This window comes from Haemaphysalis longicornis, unplaced genomic scaffold, assembly GCF_048455015.1.
Source record: "Haemaphysalis longicornis isolate Haplotype H1 unplaced genomic scaffold, Haemaphysalis longicornis Haplotype H1 scaffold_1, whole genome shotgun sequence".
Classification (NCBI taxonomy): domain Eukaryota; kingdom Metazoa; phylum Arthropoda; class Arachnida; order Ixodida; family Ixodidae; genus Haemaphysalis; species Haemaphysalis longicornis.
In genome coordinates this window covers 92916919-92931009 of record NW_027526203.1, presented here as the reverse complement: position 1 = coordinate 92931009, position 14091 = coordinate 92916919, and the positions used below count along the sequence as shown (strand labels likewise).

The window sequence follows — 14091 nt, the reverse complement described above, 5'->3', positions numbered from 1 at the left end:
AGTAATCACGTGACTTCCTGTGACGTCACAAAACAAACGTCATATTTACGTCATTTGATCATGCCGCTTTATTTGTGTTAACGACGACGGCAGCCGGGTGTTCACGTCTTGTGTCCCGATGTTCTCCGCCCGTGGTCCGAATGGCAGGACTGACGCATCGTTACGTCCTTATCTCCCTGTACAGCGGCTGCCTGGGGGCGCTTTTTTCTTGTTGAGAGGTGTGCTTGTAATTATTTAGATTGGGTATTTTTTGTGAACTTGCTGTTGCACGTCTTGGTAAGCCTAACGCATTGTTTTCTGCACGCTGCTTCGCCCCGCTTTTTACATGCTCCTAGAACTGTAGTGTTGTCGATTAATATTTTGTAAGCTTCACGTTGTCTTGCAGTTCGCGTGCTATCGGCTTTACGCGCCTGCATTCGTTGTCTACTTGTGCCTCGCTTCTTCCATGCCAAGCCTTGTGTTGTAATTCTAGAGTGGTGGCTCAATTATAAAACGTGGGGATCAGTATTTTCCATCGCGTCGCGCCGTGTCTAACGAGGTAGCTCTCTTTGATGACATGCCAACGCGAGCGACGTAGTGTCAGCGTGTGCACGAATCGAGTGTCGTCAGGTAGCGCACGGCATCATCGAACGCAATCCGACCTCGCATATAGCTTCTGCAATTTTTCCCCCGGGGCAGTAGTACTATCGCCAAGAAATGTATCCTAACTATTCCGCAGAAACGATCTGTGCACGCGGCGCTGCAGAATCCGTGCAGGGAGCGCAGCTTCACTTCCGTGGGTGGAGCCCAACTGCCCGTCCAAAGATATATCTACTCAAGATACCACTGAAACCATTCGCTGACTGGCTGGCTTCTTGTGCAAGGAGGCTCAAGCTCCAACTGTGCAAGCATGGGAGAAGTGCAGCCGATAAGATCGCCGTGTGAGCCAAGTTTGGAACTTCTGCTAATAGTGCTTTAAAAGTCTGGTGTGCATAAGGTTATCAAGTGACAGTTCAGTTATTGTTCATCTATGCTCAGATTTGTTGCTTAGAGTACCATTGTGCTTTCAACTTAAAGGAACACTGACACGAAAATTTTATGTTACACTTTTATTGCTTTCATCGATGCTTAATGGTCTGGCGAACCTGAAACAGCACTTCAAATACTTTAGCGCGCGATAGTTAATTACATTGAACGGCCAGAAAATCGTTTGTTTCAAATTCCCGCGCTTTCATCCCGAACGGCGCATATGACAGCCTCCCGGTTTGACCTCACCGCTTTGTGCGGACGTCACCGGCGCCCGCTTGAGAGGGTGTTGCGCCCTCTCGCCGCTCGTGGGGCCGCGCGCGTGAAGTGACGTCACGAGTTTTTGACGAGCGGTGTCGCGTCACTACTTTTTCCTCTCCTGGAGTGATGTCACGCTGATGTCCATTTGCTGACTGCCGCTCCGCGCGCTGCTCCGTCGGCGCGATAAATGCGATCCAATTGAACTCTGTTCTTCGCGTCGCAGGCCGCTCATATTTCAGCCAGGGTATTCTGTTGAGTGAAGGAAGCGAACTGTGTAATAATATTAACGCCGAAAATTGGTGTCAGTGCTCCTTTAAGAAGTCTTAATGAAATGACAGGCAAGGCTTAAAATTGCTGCTTGGCTTTTATTTCCCTTTCCTTCGCTCCAGTACCTTTCGCCTCCTCTAACGTGGTTAGGCAACAAAACTGCCTCCTGCATCTGCTTTGAGTATGTATTTTGATAGGCTCGTTCCTTCTTTACTCTTGTGTTTGGCTTGGTTGGAATTGAACATAACCAGCCACAATACTTCCATTCACTCTCAGCAGGATGGGCTAATGATGATGAGAGCTTATCTCGGAGGCTTGCAGTCTATGCACAAATTCCAAGTGGCTGTGACATCTATATGCCCATCCCAAGCACTCTGCGGAGTTCAACTTGACACTAATGCATATATTCGCAACTGATGAAGCGTGCTTAAGCGTCTAGCTGTCCAAGCCTTTGGGGTAGTGAACAGGAAGAGTTTCCAATTGTGAGGGGACGTTTCACATTCTATTGCTTTTTAACTCCGCACTGTGTAAACTGTTTTGTAAAATTGCTCAAGTGAATTTACTTAGTGATAAGGGGCATTATAAAATGTCCCACATTTCGTTCACAATGATGCAAGTCTCGTGAGAAGCCAGCTGCTAGAAAACATTCACGGGTTGTGTGTTGTGTGTCCATTAGCTGTTTCTTTTTCTTCCACAAAACGGGCACTTAAACAATCCCTTAAGCCAACAGGCTTAAAAGATAGTTTATCAAGTACAACTTCGGGGTAATGGTTGGTGTCAAGCGTGACATTGCCCACTACCGAGAGTACTTCTTAATATCTTGTGCAAGAACTGGAGCCAAGGCCACGTGCGTGGATGTGAATGCCTGTCGGTGTTTGTGAAAGTTGCAGTACAGCTGGAAGGTGTATGGATCATGGGCGGCTTTAACAATAAAATGACTGCTGAACGTACTTTTGCTCTGGTATCAATGAGCAGCATGTGAGCATTGATAAGTGCTTCACTGTTGACATTTTTGTTACACAAAAGCAGGCCATGTTAAGGCCCCCTGGCAAATATTCGTGAAAAACACTGGACCAAAAAGGTGCCAACACATAGAAACCATGTTGATCACGGCACCTTTCCTAGTACTTCAGTACCGTTTATCAGTGCTGCGTTTTTCCCCTCCCCAACTAGTAAACTATCCCGGCGTTGCACCTTAAGCCAGAAATCAAACACTTGCTTGTCAATGACAAGTGATCTGCCAAACTTCCGTGTCTAGGCAAAAAGTGAGTAGCTCTACTTTCTGTGCACTGTTTGTGCTGTGAAGCTCCGTTTCTAAACAAAATGCCAGGGTTCTTCTGGAAGATGCGCAGCATTAAAACCTCAACAAAAAAGGAATAAGCAAGCGATACTCTCTTGCACTACACTAGAGTCCTGCGAGAAAGCCAAACCAGCAAGTGATCTTTTTCTACAAAGCACTGCAGAGGAGCCAAGAAAAAGATTTCTTTTTGCGGACACCAAAGCTACACTGGAAAGCCAAAATTTGTGGTGTCTGTTACTGCAGATTAGCTGCAATACGGGCATGTTCACGCAAAGATTTATGAACCAGGCTGGCGGGGCAAGAAAATCATTGAATGAGGTTACAGCAAAATGTGTTATGAAAAACGATATAATACTGTTTGCTATAAATAGCAATTAAAGGTATAAAATGGTTTTGACACCAATTAAATGGCCTGTTGGAAATCATTGGCAAAACCTAAAGAGCAACATTTCATACAGCTGCAATTGAGAAATAGCAAAGCGTGGTTGGGGCCTGAATTCAGCAGGCATGCTCCAGCTGAGAATGTATAATTGCAGAGCAAAACAATTATAAAGGCCTAGGGAAAAGGTGAGCTTAGTTGAGTTACCACCAAGGTATTTGGTAGAGAGAATAGTTACAAAAATAAAGAAGCAACATGGGAAGCTTTATTTCCCCTGATTTAAGTTTATCAGCACTGAGCTTCATGTTCTGCATGTCCCATTGAAGAATGTTACACCTGCATGCACTCGGCACATCACATTTTACGGTATAACACAGTTTACTTCGAACATAGGTAAATAAGAGAATATTGCATAAGCAGTTTATTTATACGTGAAATAGAAACAGCAGGGTTTTTAAAACGAAGCCCGTAAGTGTGCTGAATAAAAGGGACCAATGATGAGTCTATGTTGTCACTATAAATTTCAACGACCTTCTCAGAAACAAACCCCTTCCATAGAGGGACTGTGTGTAATCATAAGATTTTTTTGATAAAAGATTGTAAATGCCCTGTAAATGTATGTCAAAAGGTATTTTAACGCCCTAGTCGTGGCCTGTGAGTCATCGGCGCTTTTTTCTGGTGTTTAGATGATCAAGGGCTGTTGTACGGGATCCACCTTCTCTTCTCACTTTGGTCACCGTCTTTCTTAGTCACTGCATTCATGTGCTTGGTCAGGGAGCTAGCGAGCGAGGACGACAGTCGGCACCAACTATCAGCCGAGTTCTTTCAGGCTGGGACAATTGCTGGAGAGGCTAAACAATGTTTTTAAAATCCCAAACTGAGAGCTTTCACTTTTTGTTTTGTTAAAGAACATTTAGGCAACCCTTCAAGAACTGTCCGAAATAACAAAAATGACTATTGTGCCCGTTAATAGTTAATCTGCGCACAGTGAACAATGGCATAAAATCTATCAATGCGAACCTACCCTTTGAACCTGCTTAATATTTAGCAGAGACTCACTCCATTCATTAGCTGTTTTATGGCACTGTGTGGGTGTTGACTGGTTTCCACCTATGGAGCCTGTGGGCCGCGCTAGTTTCCAGTCCTCCTGTCAAATGTTTTTGGAGACTAGCACTACCCTGCAGTGTACGAGCCATGGATTCCTTGGGTTGGCCATGGGAAGTTCTAGTGAATCGTTACAAGCCACCAAAGAAAGTGAGCATTTGTTTATCGACCACTGCTTTGTGGCTACGAAAAGTTTCGTTCATTAAAAAGACTAACAAATGACATCAATTTTATTGCAAACTTCAAACAAATAACTGGTATTACAGAAAATGTGTAAAGCAGCTGGAGCTCCATAGCCACTTTCCAGCTATTTCTCCATGCCATCAGAGAATCTTGTTTGTGCGACTAACAGATACCGACCTATTCCACTGCAAAGAAACATAACTGGGCGATTGTAGTCGGGCCTCTAGTTCCGTTTGATCATATCACATGAGTGTTTACGTACAGTTAACATACTGATGACTAAACGTTGCTGATGACTGTGTTTATAGTGCATGCACATATAACATCAATGTAGTTTGAAATTGGGATCTTTTTCACCATTTATTTTTGTTAAATTCACCCCATGACAGCCTTAACGTTTGCCTATCAATTACATTTGCAGCATGCTAGCTGCTTATACCTGTTTACACAAACAATCCGTAGATGCTTTCACGTTCCATACAGATCTTAAGATTCTCTTTGACGTTGCTTATTGAGCCTGTGCAGAACCCATAGGTTTTCATATTCTGGAGTGCATGTAGGTGTATTAGACATGATGGCCGGCCAAGCGTACACCCTTCCTATTACCGTCTGTACAGCCTCTTCTCTGACCCTATCGTCTGGGTGTCCTGAATTAACTTCCTTTGCATGAGGGACTCAGTTAAGTCTGGCCAACATAGCGTACACCACGGTACAGTGAGACGTGAAAGTTATACCAGTGCAGTGGCTATGAGATGAAGCGTCTAGCTAGTCTACCTTTTGAAGGTCGCAGATCCTAAACTGTCGTAGAACCATGTATTCTACTAGGAAATCTTTGGTTTCTACTAGGAAATCTTTTTAAGCGCTGAATATCACGCAATTATGATGCTTGTGGCGCATGCTCACAAGACTTTTCTGCTCATAAAACGTATCGTGGGTGTAAAACAAATTTTAAGCTGCAATTTCGCCCACTAGAAAATAAGAACTTCCCGATTTTCGTAAGTTTTCCTTGCTAATATTTCAGAAGAGGAGATCTACTGTAGTGGTACGTACGTGGTACATGTGTGGGGACACCAAACATTACCTCTCCTATTCTTGGCGCAATTGTCTGTAATTGTAATGCGCACATGTGCCTAGTAAAAAACAGTTGCCGCCACTACCCTTCGTCCTCGGCACTGTACATTCTGATTATCTTTTGGCGCTGCTAAGTTGTCTTCCCTTCGAGAACACACACCGCGATTTCAGGTCGCCCATTTAAGCATTCTGAACTTGCCGTGGTGCAAACTGTTGATAGCATATGCCGCCGCGCCGACATGCGTCGGAAGGTTCACAAAATTACGCTCGGACGGTGTCTTTTCTTGTGTGGAACGTAGCTTGTTCGAACGGGACCAGTCGGCTGTGCGACGTCGTCTCACGTACGCTGAAACTGTACGCAGGTACCATCGGCGTACACCAAGCAACCAAGCGGTCACAGGTCAACATTACTCGAGAGCGGCTATTTTGCTGCTGTCTGGAAAGGCTGGCTGGGTCCCCACGCAATACATAATCACAAGCAACTTTCTCACGTTTTCAGATAGTGCTTCCAACAATATGAACTCCGGTTTATCTACGTTGTCGGCCCGAGAAATTTGGAGCTTTGTCACACTTTCGGATACGCGACTCCATTTACGCGATACGGCAGCTGGCAGCAGCAGTAGCATCGCCGGCTGCTCCCGCAAGAACAACAATTGTTTGTTTAGAAAAGTTTTAGCAGTTCAATAGGGAGTTTTAGTATAGCGGAAAGCACCACTTTAGCGCGCCCATAGCGTTAGCGGGCACGCTAACCGTAGCATAACGAGGCGCTATCCGTTCGCGATTGCGGCCCGCAAAACGTTAAGGCTGCGTCTGCTGCAACCCGGGGCTTCCGAGCCGATTCCCCCCGAACTGGCTGCTGCACCCCACGGAAGTGACGTACGTCAAAAAAAAATTGCGTAATTGCGTTACACTGCAATTACTTCAGTAGTATTGCATATATTTTTGGCAGTGACACACTAATATTACAATATAAAGATTTATTTTTAGCTTGAGTTTATTGTCTTTTAATATGACGTCACTTAGTCACCGTGACGTCATAGACATGCTTTGTAGATGTTTGCATTATATTTTTCTCTGTGAAACTCAAGTTTGTTAATGTTTTTGACACTCGCGTAGAAGAAATTGTGTAAGCAAAGCCCTTTTTATAGATTTACCACGGGTTTTGCGGATGACCTACGGACGAGCGGCATGGAGGAGAGGCCGAATTCAATCGAAGAGCGAATTTTGGCCCCTTATTGGCATACGTACGGGTAGATTTCACTCTAGTACGGGCTTGTCTGTTCCGAGTTTGTTCCGTTCATGTAGGAAAAAATTTTTCTTCCTCCATGGTTCCGTTGGCCTATTTCAAATACTCCGGCTTCGCGCGGTGCCGAGGTAAGCAAGAATGTTACGAGCGTCGGCGTTGTGTGGAGTCGCTCACGAGTGGTGCGGTGCTGCGCTGTGTTTTCGTTTCATATGAGGTGTTCAGCTCCAAGCCTGTGTCACCGCGCTTGTATCTTCTGCAGTAATTCACAGTCTTCAAAGTCCGATGACTATTCGTGGCAGCAACGCGAAGTGCTGGTCAGCGCTTGCGCAGAGCGCAATGTTTTCATATCAAATACGTACGTATCAGAACCAAATGTTGCCCCAAAATGTGCAGTAAAGTACGAAGCACCGTGTTGCCTTCAAAACGTGACCGATGTGTGTGGTGCGTCATAGTTTTCCAGAGGTTTGTTTGTGTGAAGCTGCTGGTGTCGCAGTCATCGATGCTATCACAACGCGATCGCAAATACTTTGATACTGCTCCGTACTCGACTTGCAAGTGTCCAGATTCGTGTCGCTGCAGGAGTGTATACGTGAATAATCTAGAGCCCCATCAGTTAGCAATGGTGTGTCGCAGTGACAGCGAGTTTTCGTTCGTTCGCTTCAACTTGCCGTGATCCCTGTCGTTACAAGCGTGGCCAAAAAATGCGCCGGATATCTGTCGTGAGTTACTGTGGCATTTTCCGTGTGTGTTGTGTTCGTGTGCTCCAAAATTTACGATGTCGCCAAACGTACGTGATCGTGCCCATTTATGACAGGCTAGGTGATGCGTCAGTGGCTTCAGCAATAACAGATGCTACGTGCTGTGTTGAACTGTTATATCTACATTCTAAGCATACCATCTAGGTGACTCTGCGTAGTTGTTGTTTCTATTTGATCTATCCTCAGTTGCCTTGTTCATCTTTTTTGCGGGGTATTTTTATTTACGTGTGCACGCAGCATATTAGCACTAAATCAACCTTACACACTTACCTGTACATGCCATAACCCTCTTTGCGATCACGTCTGCATGTGCTACTGTTACCCTGCAGTATTTCGTCAGCTACTGTGCATGCTAGCAAAGATTGTTTGCATGTCGTTCTGAACCATTGCTAATAGCCTGAATTTCCTTTAGTATTATACTAGCATACCTTTTTCTTTCGCACCTGCTGGGAATGAATGATTTAACGCTGTGTATAAAGTTATGTCGGACAAACTTGTAAAAAACAATACATGGGATATACCTGCTAAATTTCTCAATGGCACAAAGCACGTACACTGATCGCACAGGCTAAAAGTATGTCTGACGTGCTCCACACTCTTCGTCTGCCCCTCAACGCAGTCATGCTTGATTTTTACCCAACCGGCAAAACCACTTCTGCTCACTGACGAGCCAGGGTCACTGTCACGCCCACTTCACAACATATGGTGAAAGCAGTCTGTTCTGATTTTTACCCAACAAACCAAACCACTTCCACTCACTGACTAGCCGTGTAGAGTCACTGTTAATAATTAATCGTTACTAATAATTAAAAAAATCCAGATGTAGCTGTAGCGATGGTGAAGGCGGTAGTGAAAGTCCGGGGTGGGCGACTTTGACGGCGCTTGTGGATTTCGGTGCATTTGGACCAAGAACGGCTCTCACGGGGTGGAAGCCCTAACATCCTTCTGCTCGCAAATCCATAAAATATTTCTCTGTCTCGTTGTTTAATGCAATGCATAGTTGATGCCATCGAAAAGCACCATCAGAGAAACATGAGAAAGCGTTGCTTTTGCCTCCGTGGAATGAACCAAGGTGGACCCGCTAGGTATATCTGCATCTAAGCATACATTGGGTGCTACTGCGCAGCCGACTGGTACCCGTTGGCAAACCTGCTTCCCACACAACAACACAAACACATGCCTGTTGCATGCGGCCTGTGCGCATTTTGTTTGTCTGCGTGGAATGGAATGGCTGTGCCAGCAGGAAATAATTCATGAAGCACTGCAGGGCAGTGCAACAGTCGCCAGAAAAAATTTCCATCGGCAGACTCGCATACTCAAATGGCAACTGGCAGGCTCCATGGTTCAACACAGTGGTAATTCTAGTGTGCCACCAATGCAACAAGTCTGTCCATGGTATCAGGAGATTCGAACATAGGTTAACAAGGGTGGTGTGACAACTGTCGCCGTGCTGAAAAATGCCACAACAGGGCTGTATTGTGCACAGATTTTTGTTGCCACTCCCATCCCACCGAGTTGTGCCAGCTTCCAAGTTTACCCCGTATCATTTCAAATTAACTGACGTTTGCTGGTGTTTGACTGATAGATGCAAGCACCAGTAAAGTGTGTCTGTCATCTTTAGCACTAAAATCATGTTCTCAAGGGGAAACCGAGTTTAACGAGGTTGCGGACATGAAAGCTGGCAGTGCTCATGGGGGTCGTAGCAGAAAAGTTGCAGCATGGCATCGTGCTGTTTTTGCTATGTTGATGTTATAAAGCGCATGGTATTTATATGGGTCATACGTTTCAAACAAGGCACTAGCTGGAAGTCGTTGCTGTCCCTTCCCTTTGTTACACTTTGTAGTCGTGCTCTTTGTTTGAAAAAATTATTAGAAACTAGCTAGTGTAATTACAATTATAGAACTAATTTTCTGTGAAGGAAGTGCGGCCTTGTGCCGGCTAAAGGATATACACTGTTTTGGCTACACACATCATAAGACAAGATAGCAACGCAATACTCTACAGAGCCCGTGCACAAGCTGCTGCCTTGCATTGGCCTGACCCACAGAATTGACAGGAACAGCTCCCCAGGACTGATCCCAAGCAAATGTTCTGGCTCGCTCATGCCCCTTAACTTCACAGAAGTCAATGAAACCTTGTTACACAGGCTGCGGCTTAAAGTAGCATTGACCTGGAAGTATCTGCACACAATCGGACGCGAGGACAGCCCAGACTGCCTTCTGTGTAAGGCTGTACAGAGACGATCATTTGCATAGTTTTTGACCAAGGTATACTAGTGGGTGAAAAGACCTTGAAGCAGCCTTACTACGCTTGAATGCTTACCCTCTGTCTGAACAAAAAATTTTTGCAACGTGGGCTGACACGAAGAAGCAAGATCAAGCTGTCAAATCGCTGCTTGTCCTCTCAGGACTCTTGGGTCTATGTGGTGAAATTTCACAAACTGCAGAACTTTTTTTTATGGTCGGTAAATAAGTTATGCGAATTATTCAGTGATTAGTCTGTTTCTGCACCCCGTGCATGCTTTAAGTGTACAAAGTTCATTGGTTGATTTCACTGTCATTTCTCATACCCTCAGTATTCAGTACCTTCCTTGCCCCAGTGGGATTTAAGTAGCAGGCCCAAGTTCAGTTTCTCAGGCTGGCCTCTTCTCCTTCCAAAAATCTTTTACTATCTCTACCTCTCTCTTGCCAGTATGCCAGGTGCTTGTAACGGTTTACTGGGATTCGCAACGGTCAACATACGATAAAAATTACTTATGACTACTTTCATTGCTGAAGTTCACTGCAGTCAGTGTACTAGGGTGTTTGGCGCACAATAGTAATTATGACTGCAGACCGCCTACAGTTCTTAAAGCCCACATCGAAATCCTGCCACGGACTCGTTCTTGCCTTCACTTCGATAAGGCTGTCACAAATGGGTTGATCAGCCGAACATGCTGGAAGGGATGTTTTTCTACACTCTGAATTAATGTTTGATCAACGTGCATACAATAAAGCGTTTGGCATGGTTCTTCCTTTTTATCTCTTGACACCCAGTGCAACCAATGGGCTGGTCAAAGCTGTGGCTTGGCATATGTGTTTCCGGTACATAATGGTGCATTCTGCTTGTTGCCAAAGCCAACTGCAGAAAAGTTCTTAAGCCCTAATGCAGTGCTGGCAATGGTCTTTGGTGGGCTATAAAAGCAAAATGTACTGGTTGTCGATCAAATAAAGTGAGTCAATTTTAAATGTTTCTTCCCAATGCCTGGTGTGTTTTCTTGGAGGTTGTGTGTTTGCTTAGTCCTTTTGGGAACAGTTGGGCATGTATGGCTCATATGTTGGCCATGAGACTAATCAGCATTTGAAGGTTCATGGGGCAGGTACAACTTGTACAGCTGGTGAGCGAAGGGATATAACTATTACATTTCCGATTTTCTTGCAACATGTCACTAGCGTACAACAATTAGGATTTACAATTTAGCTGCAGTTCTTTTTTTACATACTGCTATTGTGCCCATTATAAAATGAATAATAACTACGACCAGCCGCCATACGTTGCTGGCCGTAATGTGTGCGGCGTCATCAGAAAAAATCATGACATAGTTACTCCCGCCGTTTACCGCGCACGTGTGCACGCGTTTTGCGATGAGCGTGCGGCATCAACATGGCTTGCCCGTGGTGCTCGGAAAAATACCAGGGAAACAGTCACGTACAGCCGATAAAACGCTTGTCTATAACAGCGGTTTGAAATTCAACCAGCTACATCCGAAAACTGCCAAAACATACTCGTTCCAAACATGTCGGAGGCAAAAGCGAAGGGCTAAGACCTCAGTATTCCGCAGTAGTTTTATTCAAATCCCGCTCCGGCGGGGCAGGATAGGGCTGAGAGTACGAAAGCTGTGTTATAGACAAGCCTTTTACCGGCTGTACGTCTGCGCCACAAGGATGAGCACAAGACACCTCGCAGACGCCCAGCTCGCGAAGCCGGTTCTACCGCGTGCCGACGCATTTCACTTTAGGAGGAATGGGAAAGCCTGCGGACAAAGCAATCCGGGTCAGCCAGTCATGCATGCGGAAGATGGATATGACGATGACTACTACTGCCACAGTGAGAAGCGATGACGGAACACGTAAATAAACAAATTTCGCAATACGTGGTGGTGTGTCATTCAGGGCTTCAGGAGGATCTAAAAAGAAATCCTCCAGCTCGCCTTGCGTCACTTAGTGCAAGTTTCGCCAGTTTTAAAGACGAAAGTGTAACATCAAACGCGAAAACTGACCGTACATATACGTGGCGTCGGCGGAGCCACCGCTGTATTGACTAGTGTACTTGAACTCATTTCGCCAGAGCATCCAAATCCTATCACTACGGCGCTAAACCGGCACCTTGGCAAAATGGAACCTTGCTGCCACGTGCTGCCAGCTGCAGGTGCACGTGGCAGCACGTATACGCGTAAACGGATGCGCACACACAGCTCTGACTGCGGGGGAACAAATTCGTGATGAGCATCCAGAGCTGCTTGTCAGAAAACGAAGGCATGTATGCTTCTTTCTTTTTGGACAACAAACGTCACATGGTTGGCCGGTTCTTCATCACTTGCAGTGGTAGGCAGTTGGACAGCTGCTGCTATGACCAGGAGCAACATGCATGACGTTTGTATACAAATTATGTGCAACAACGCTTTTATCAATTCGGACAGGAGCTGTGGGCACAGTTTATGTGGGAGACTATTGTTGGCGCTACGTTTGCTGCCCTTACCAGCGTGTGGTACAGCACTGTGCTCTCGCTGTTTATTAGTTACCAGCACAATTTTTACAACGGTTTGTGAAGTTGGTGAAATGAAGTACTGTAATCTCCTGGATTAGTCGGTGCTTCCTGCTTCGGCGTGATTGTTTCCAGGCCATCGCTAACAAGGGTGGCAAAGTTGTGCTTGTGCCAGAAGCCAATTTGACACTTTGTGATCAGTACTTGTAGCACTGCAGTGTACCTTGTAACTTTGGAAGCTCGGAAAAGTTGGTACAACATGACCAAATATAGAGTTGTAGGCACGACGAAAAGAGGCATATTAACACGCGTTTACTCCAAACATCTTTTTGTCACATCCAATATAATTCAGGCCTCTTTTGTCCCAGCTGTGCTGATTTCACTCCCCAAAATAAGGCACCTGCTGGTCTTTTTATGCACAGAAAGTATGGTGAGGTTTCAAAACATTTCAGGCTGCTGCGCAAAAACGCTGGTGTTCAGCGGCGCGTACTAGAGTGCACCAGAGTGGAAGATCAAGTGCACTGGGCACCAGTAATCTAGACCCAAGAGAACTTGTCAAATGAGGGCCTTCAAAGGTATTCCTTCGGCCTTTCTTCTCCCCACAAAAGCCACGGATTCTATGATCTAAGTGGGAGCGCAAGCAGCCTTCGTGCAACACTATTTAGACCTTTGCCGGCAGAGTCTTCAGCCAGTGCACACGTTTGAGGACACAGACCCATTCTTCCCTATTGAGCCACAGCAGATCAAACCTGATGGCGTGAGATTGGGCGCGCACACACCTTCCAAAATAAAAAGAAAGAAAGAAGTGCAGTTGCAAAAGCCGGCGAATTTAAACGTGCAACACAATCCTCCGAATCCTCCACTCGGAGTGGTTTTGCCTTGCCCGCAGGTGCGCCGTAGATAATAGAGAGTTTTAGCAGTACGTTCGTTACGTTCCTTACGTTCGTTACGTTGCTACCGGGTTTACCGGGATCCGACTGCGCATGCGCCATTTGTTCCGTACGCGGCCGGCGTCTATCCCGGCGCTCTGCTTCCGTGTTACCGTATCCGGAGCCCGCAACCGGCTTGCTCGGGTGTTGAGAACTATAGGCTTAGCGTCCTGGCGATCGCCGCTGTCTGTGCAACTGCGAATGACACTCCGTAACACTATCCCCTTTCTCGCATGTGAAACTTTATTTGAGCTACAACTGCTGTGAGCGATCGGTGACCGAGACATCGGCGTAGCCTGTTTCGATGCTTCCGAGGCAGGTATCGCCATCTCTCGGCCACTCGCCGCACCGCGCGCCGCGGCATCCACGGCCGGTAGCATATGCTTGCATCGCGGCAGATATATCTGATCGCCGCTTTTAAAATAAGCCCTGAGAACAATCCCTAGCACAATTTTTCACCACACTAACACCTACTTTCTCGCAGGTGGAACTTCGTTTTAATGATCAGATTGATTCGGAAGAGCAGCGACAAGCGGTTGCTACCGTGGTATGCGCCGGTTCGAGCCGCTGAGTGTGCCGAGCTGGCAGGCGCGACCGGCGTGTGCGCGGACTGTTTCCGATGCAGAAAACGCTTCACGATTGCCTGCTTTATCCATTTCTTGCGTACAAAAGCGCGGAATCTACAAATTCAGCTCAGCGATCGTCGTAGTTGACCATGGAGCAAAAACAGTGGGCGGAGCGGCGCCGACGAGGCATCGCACACCCGCATCGGGCCATGTGTCTCAAATTCACGCGTACGACTAGTCGTGGTGACAGTCGTAACGATCAGTCGCATACGAATCGCG

General features: G+C 46.2%; 1 protein-coding gene across 2 annotated transcripts in view; it reads left to right on the top strand.

The window, feature by feature from the left end:
• The first annotated feature begins 4323 nt into the window (after nucleotides 1-4323).
• The window catches only part of LOC144178127 (piwi-like protein 1), a 69355-nt gene continuing 59587 nt past the window's right edge, over nucleotides 4324-14091 (top strand). The window contains exon 1 of one of the 2 annotated variants that reach the window (XM_077705702.1): nucleotides 4324-4466. In XM_077705702.1, coding sequence (XP_077561828.1) covers nucleotides 4407-4466 — 60 coding nt within the window. In that variant the 5' untranslated portion in view covers nucleotides 4324-4406. The remainder of the gene's footprint in view (nucleotides 4467-14091) is intronic. The other variant, XM_077705676.1, reaches the window with a different exon arrangement.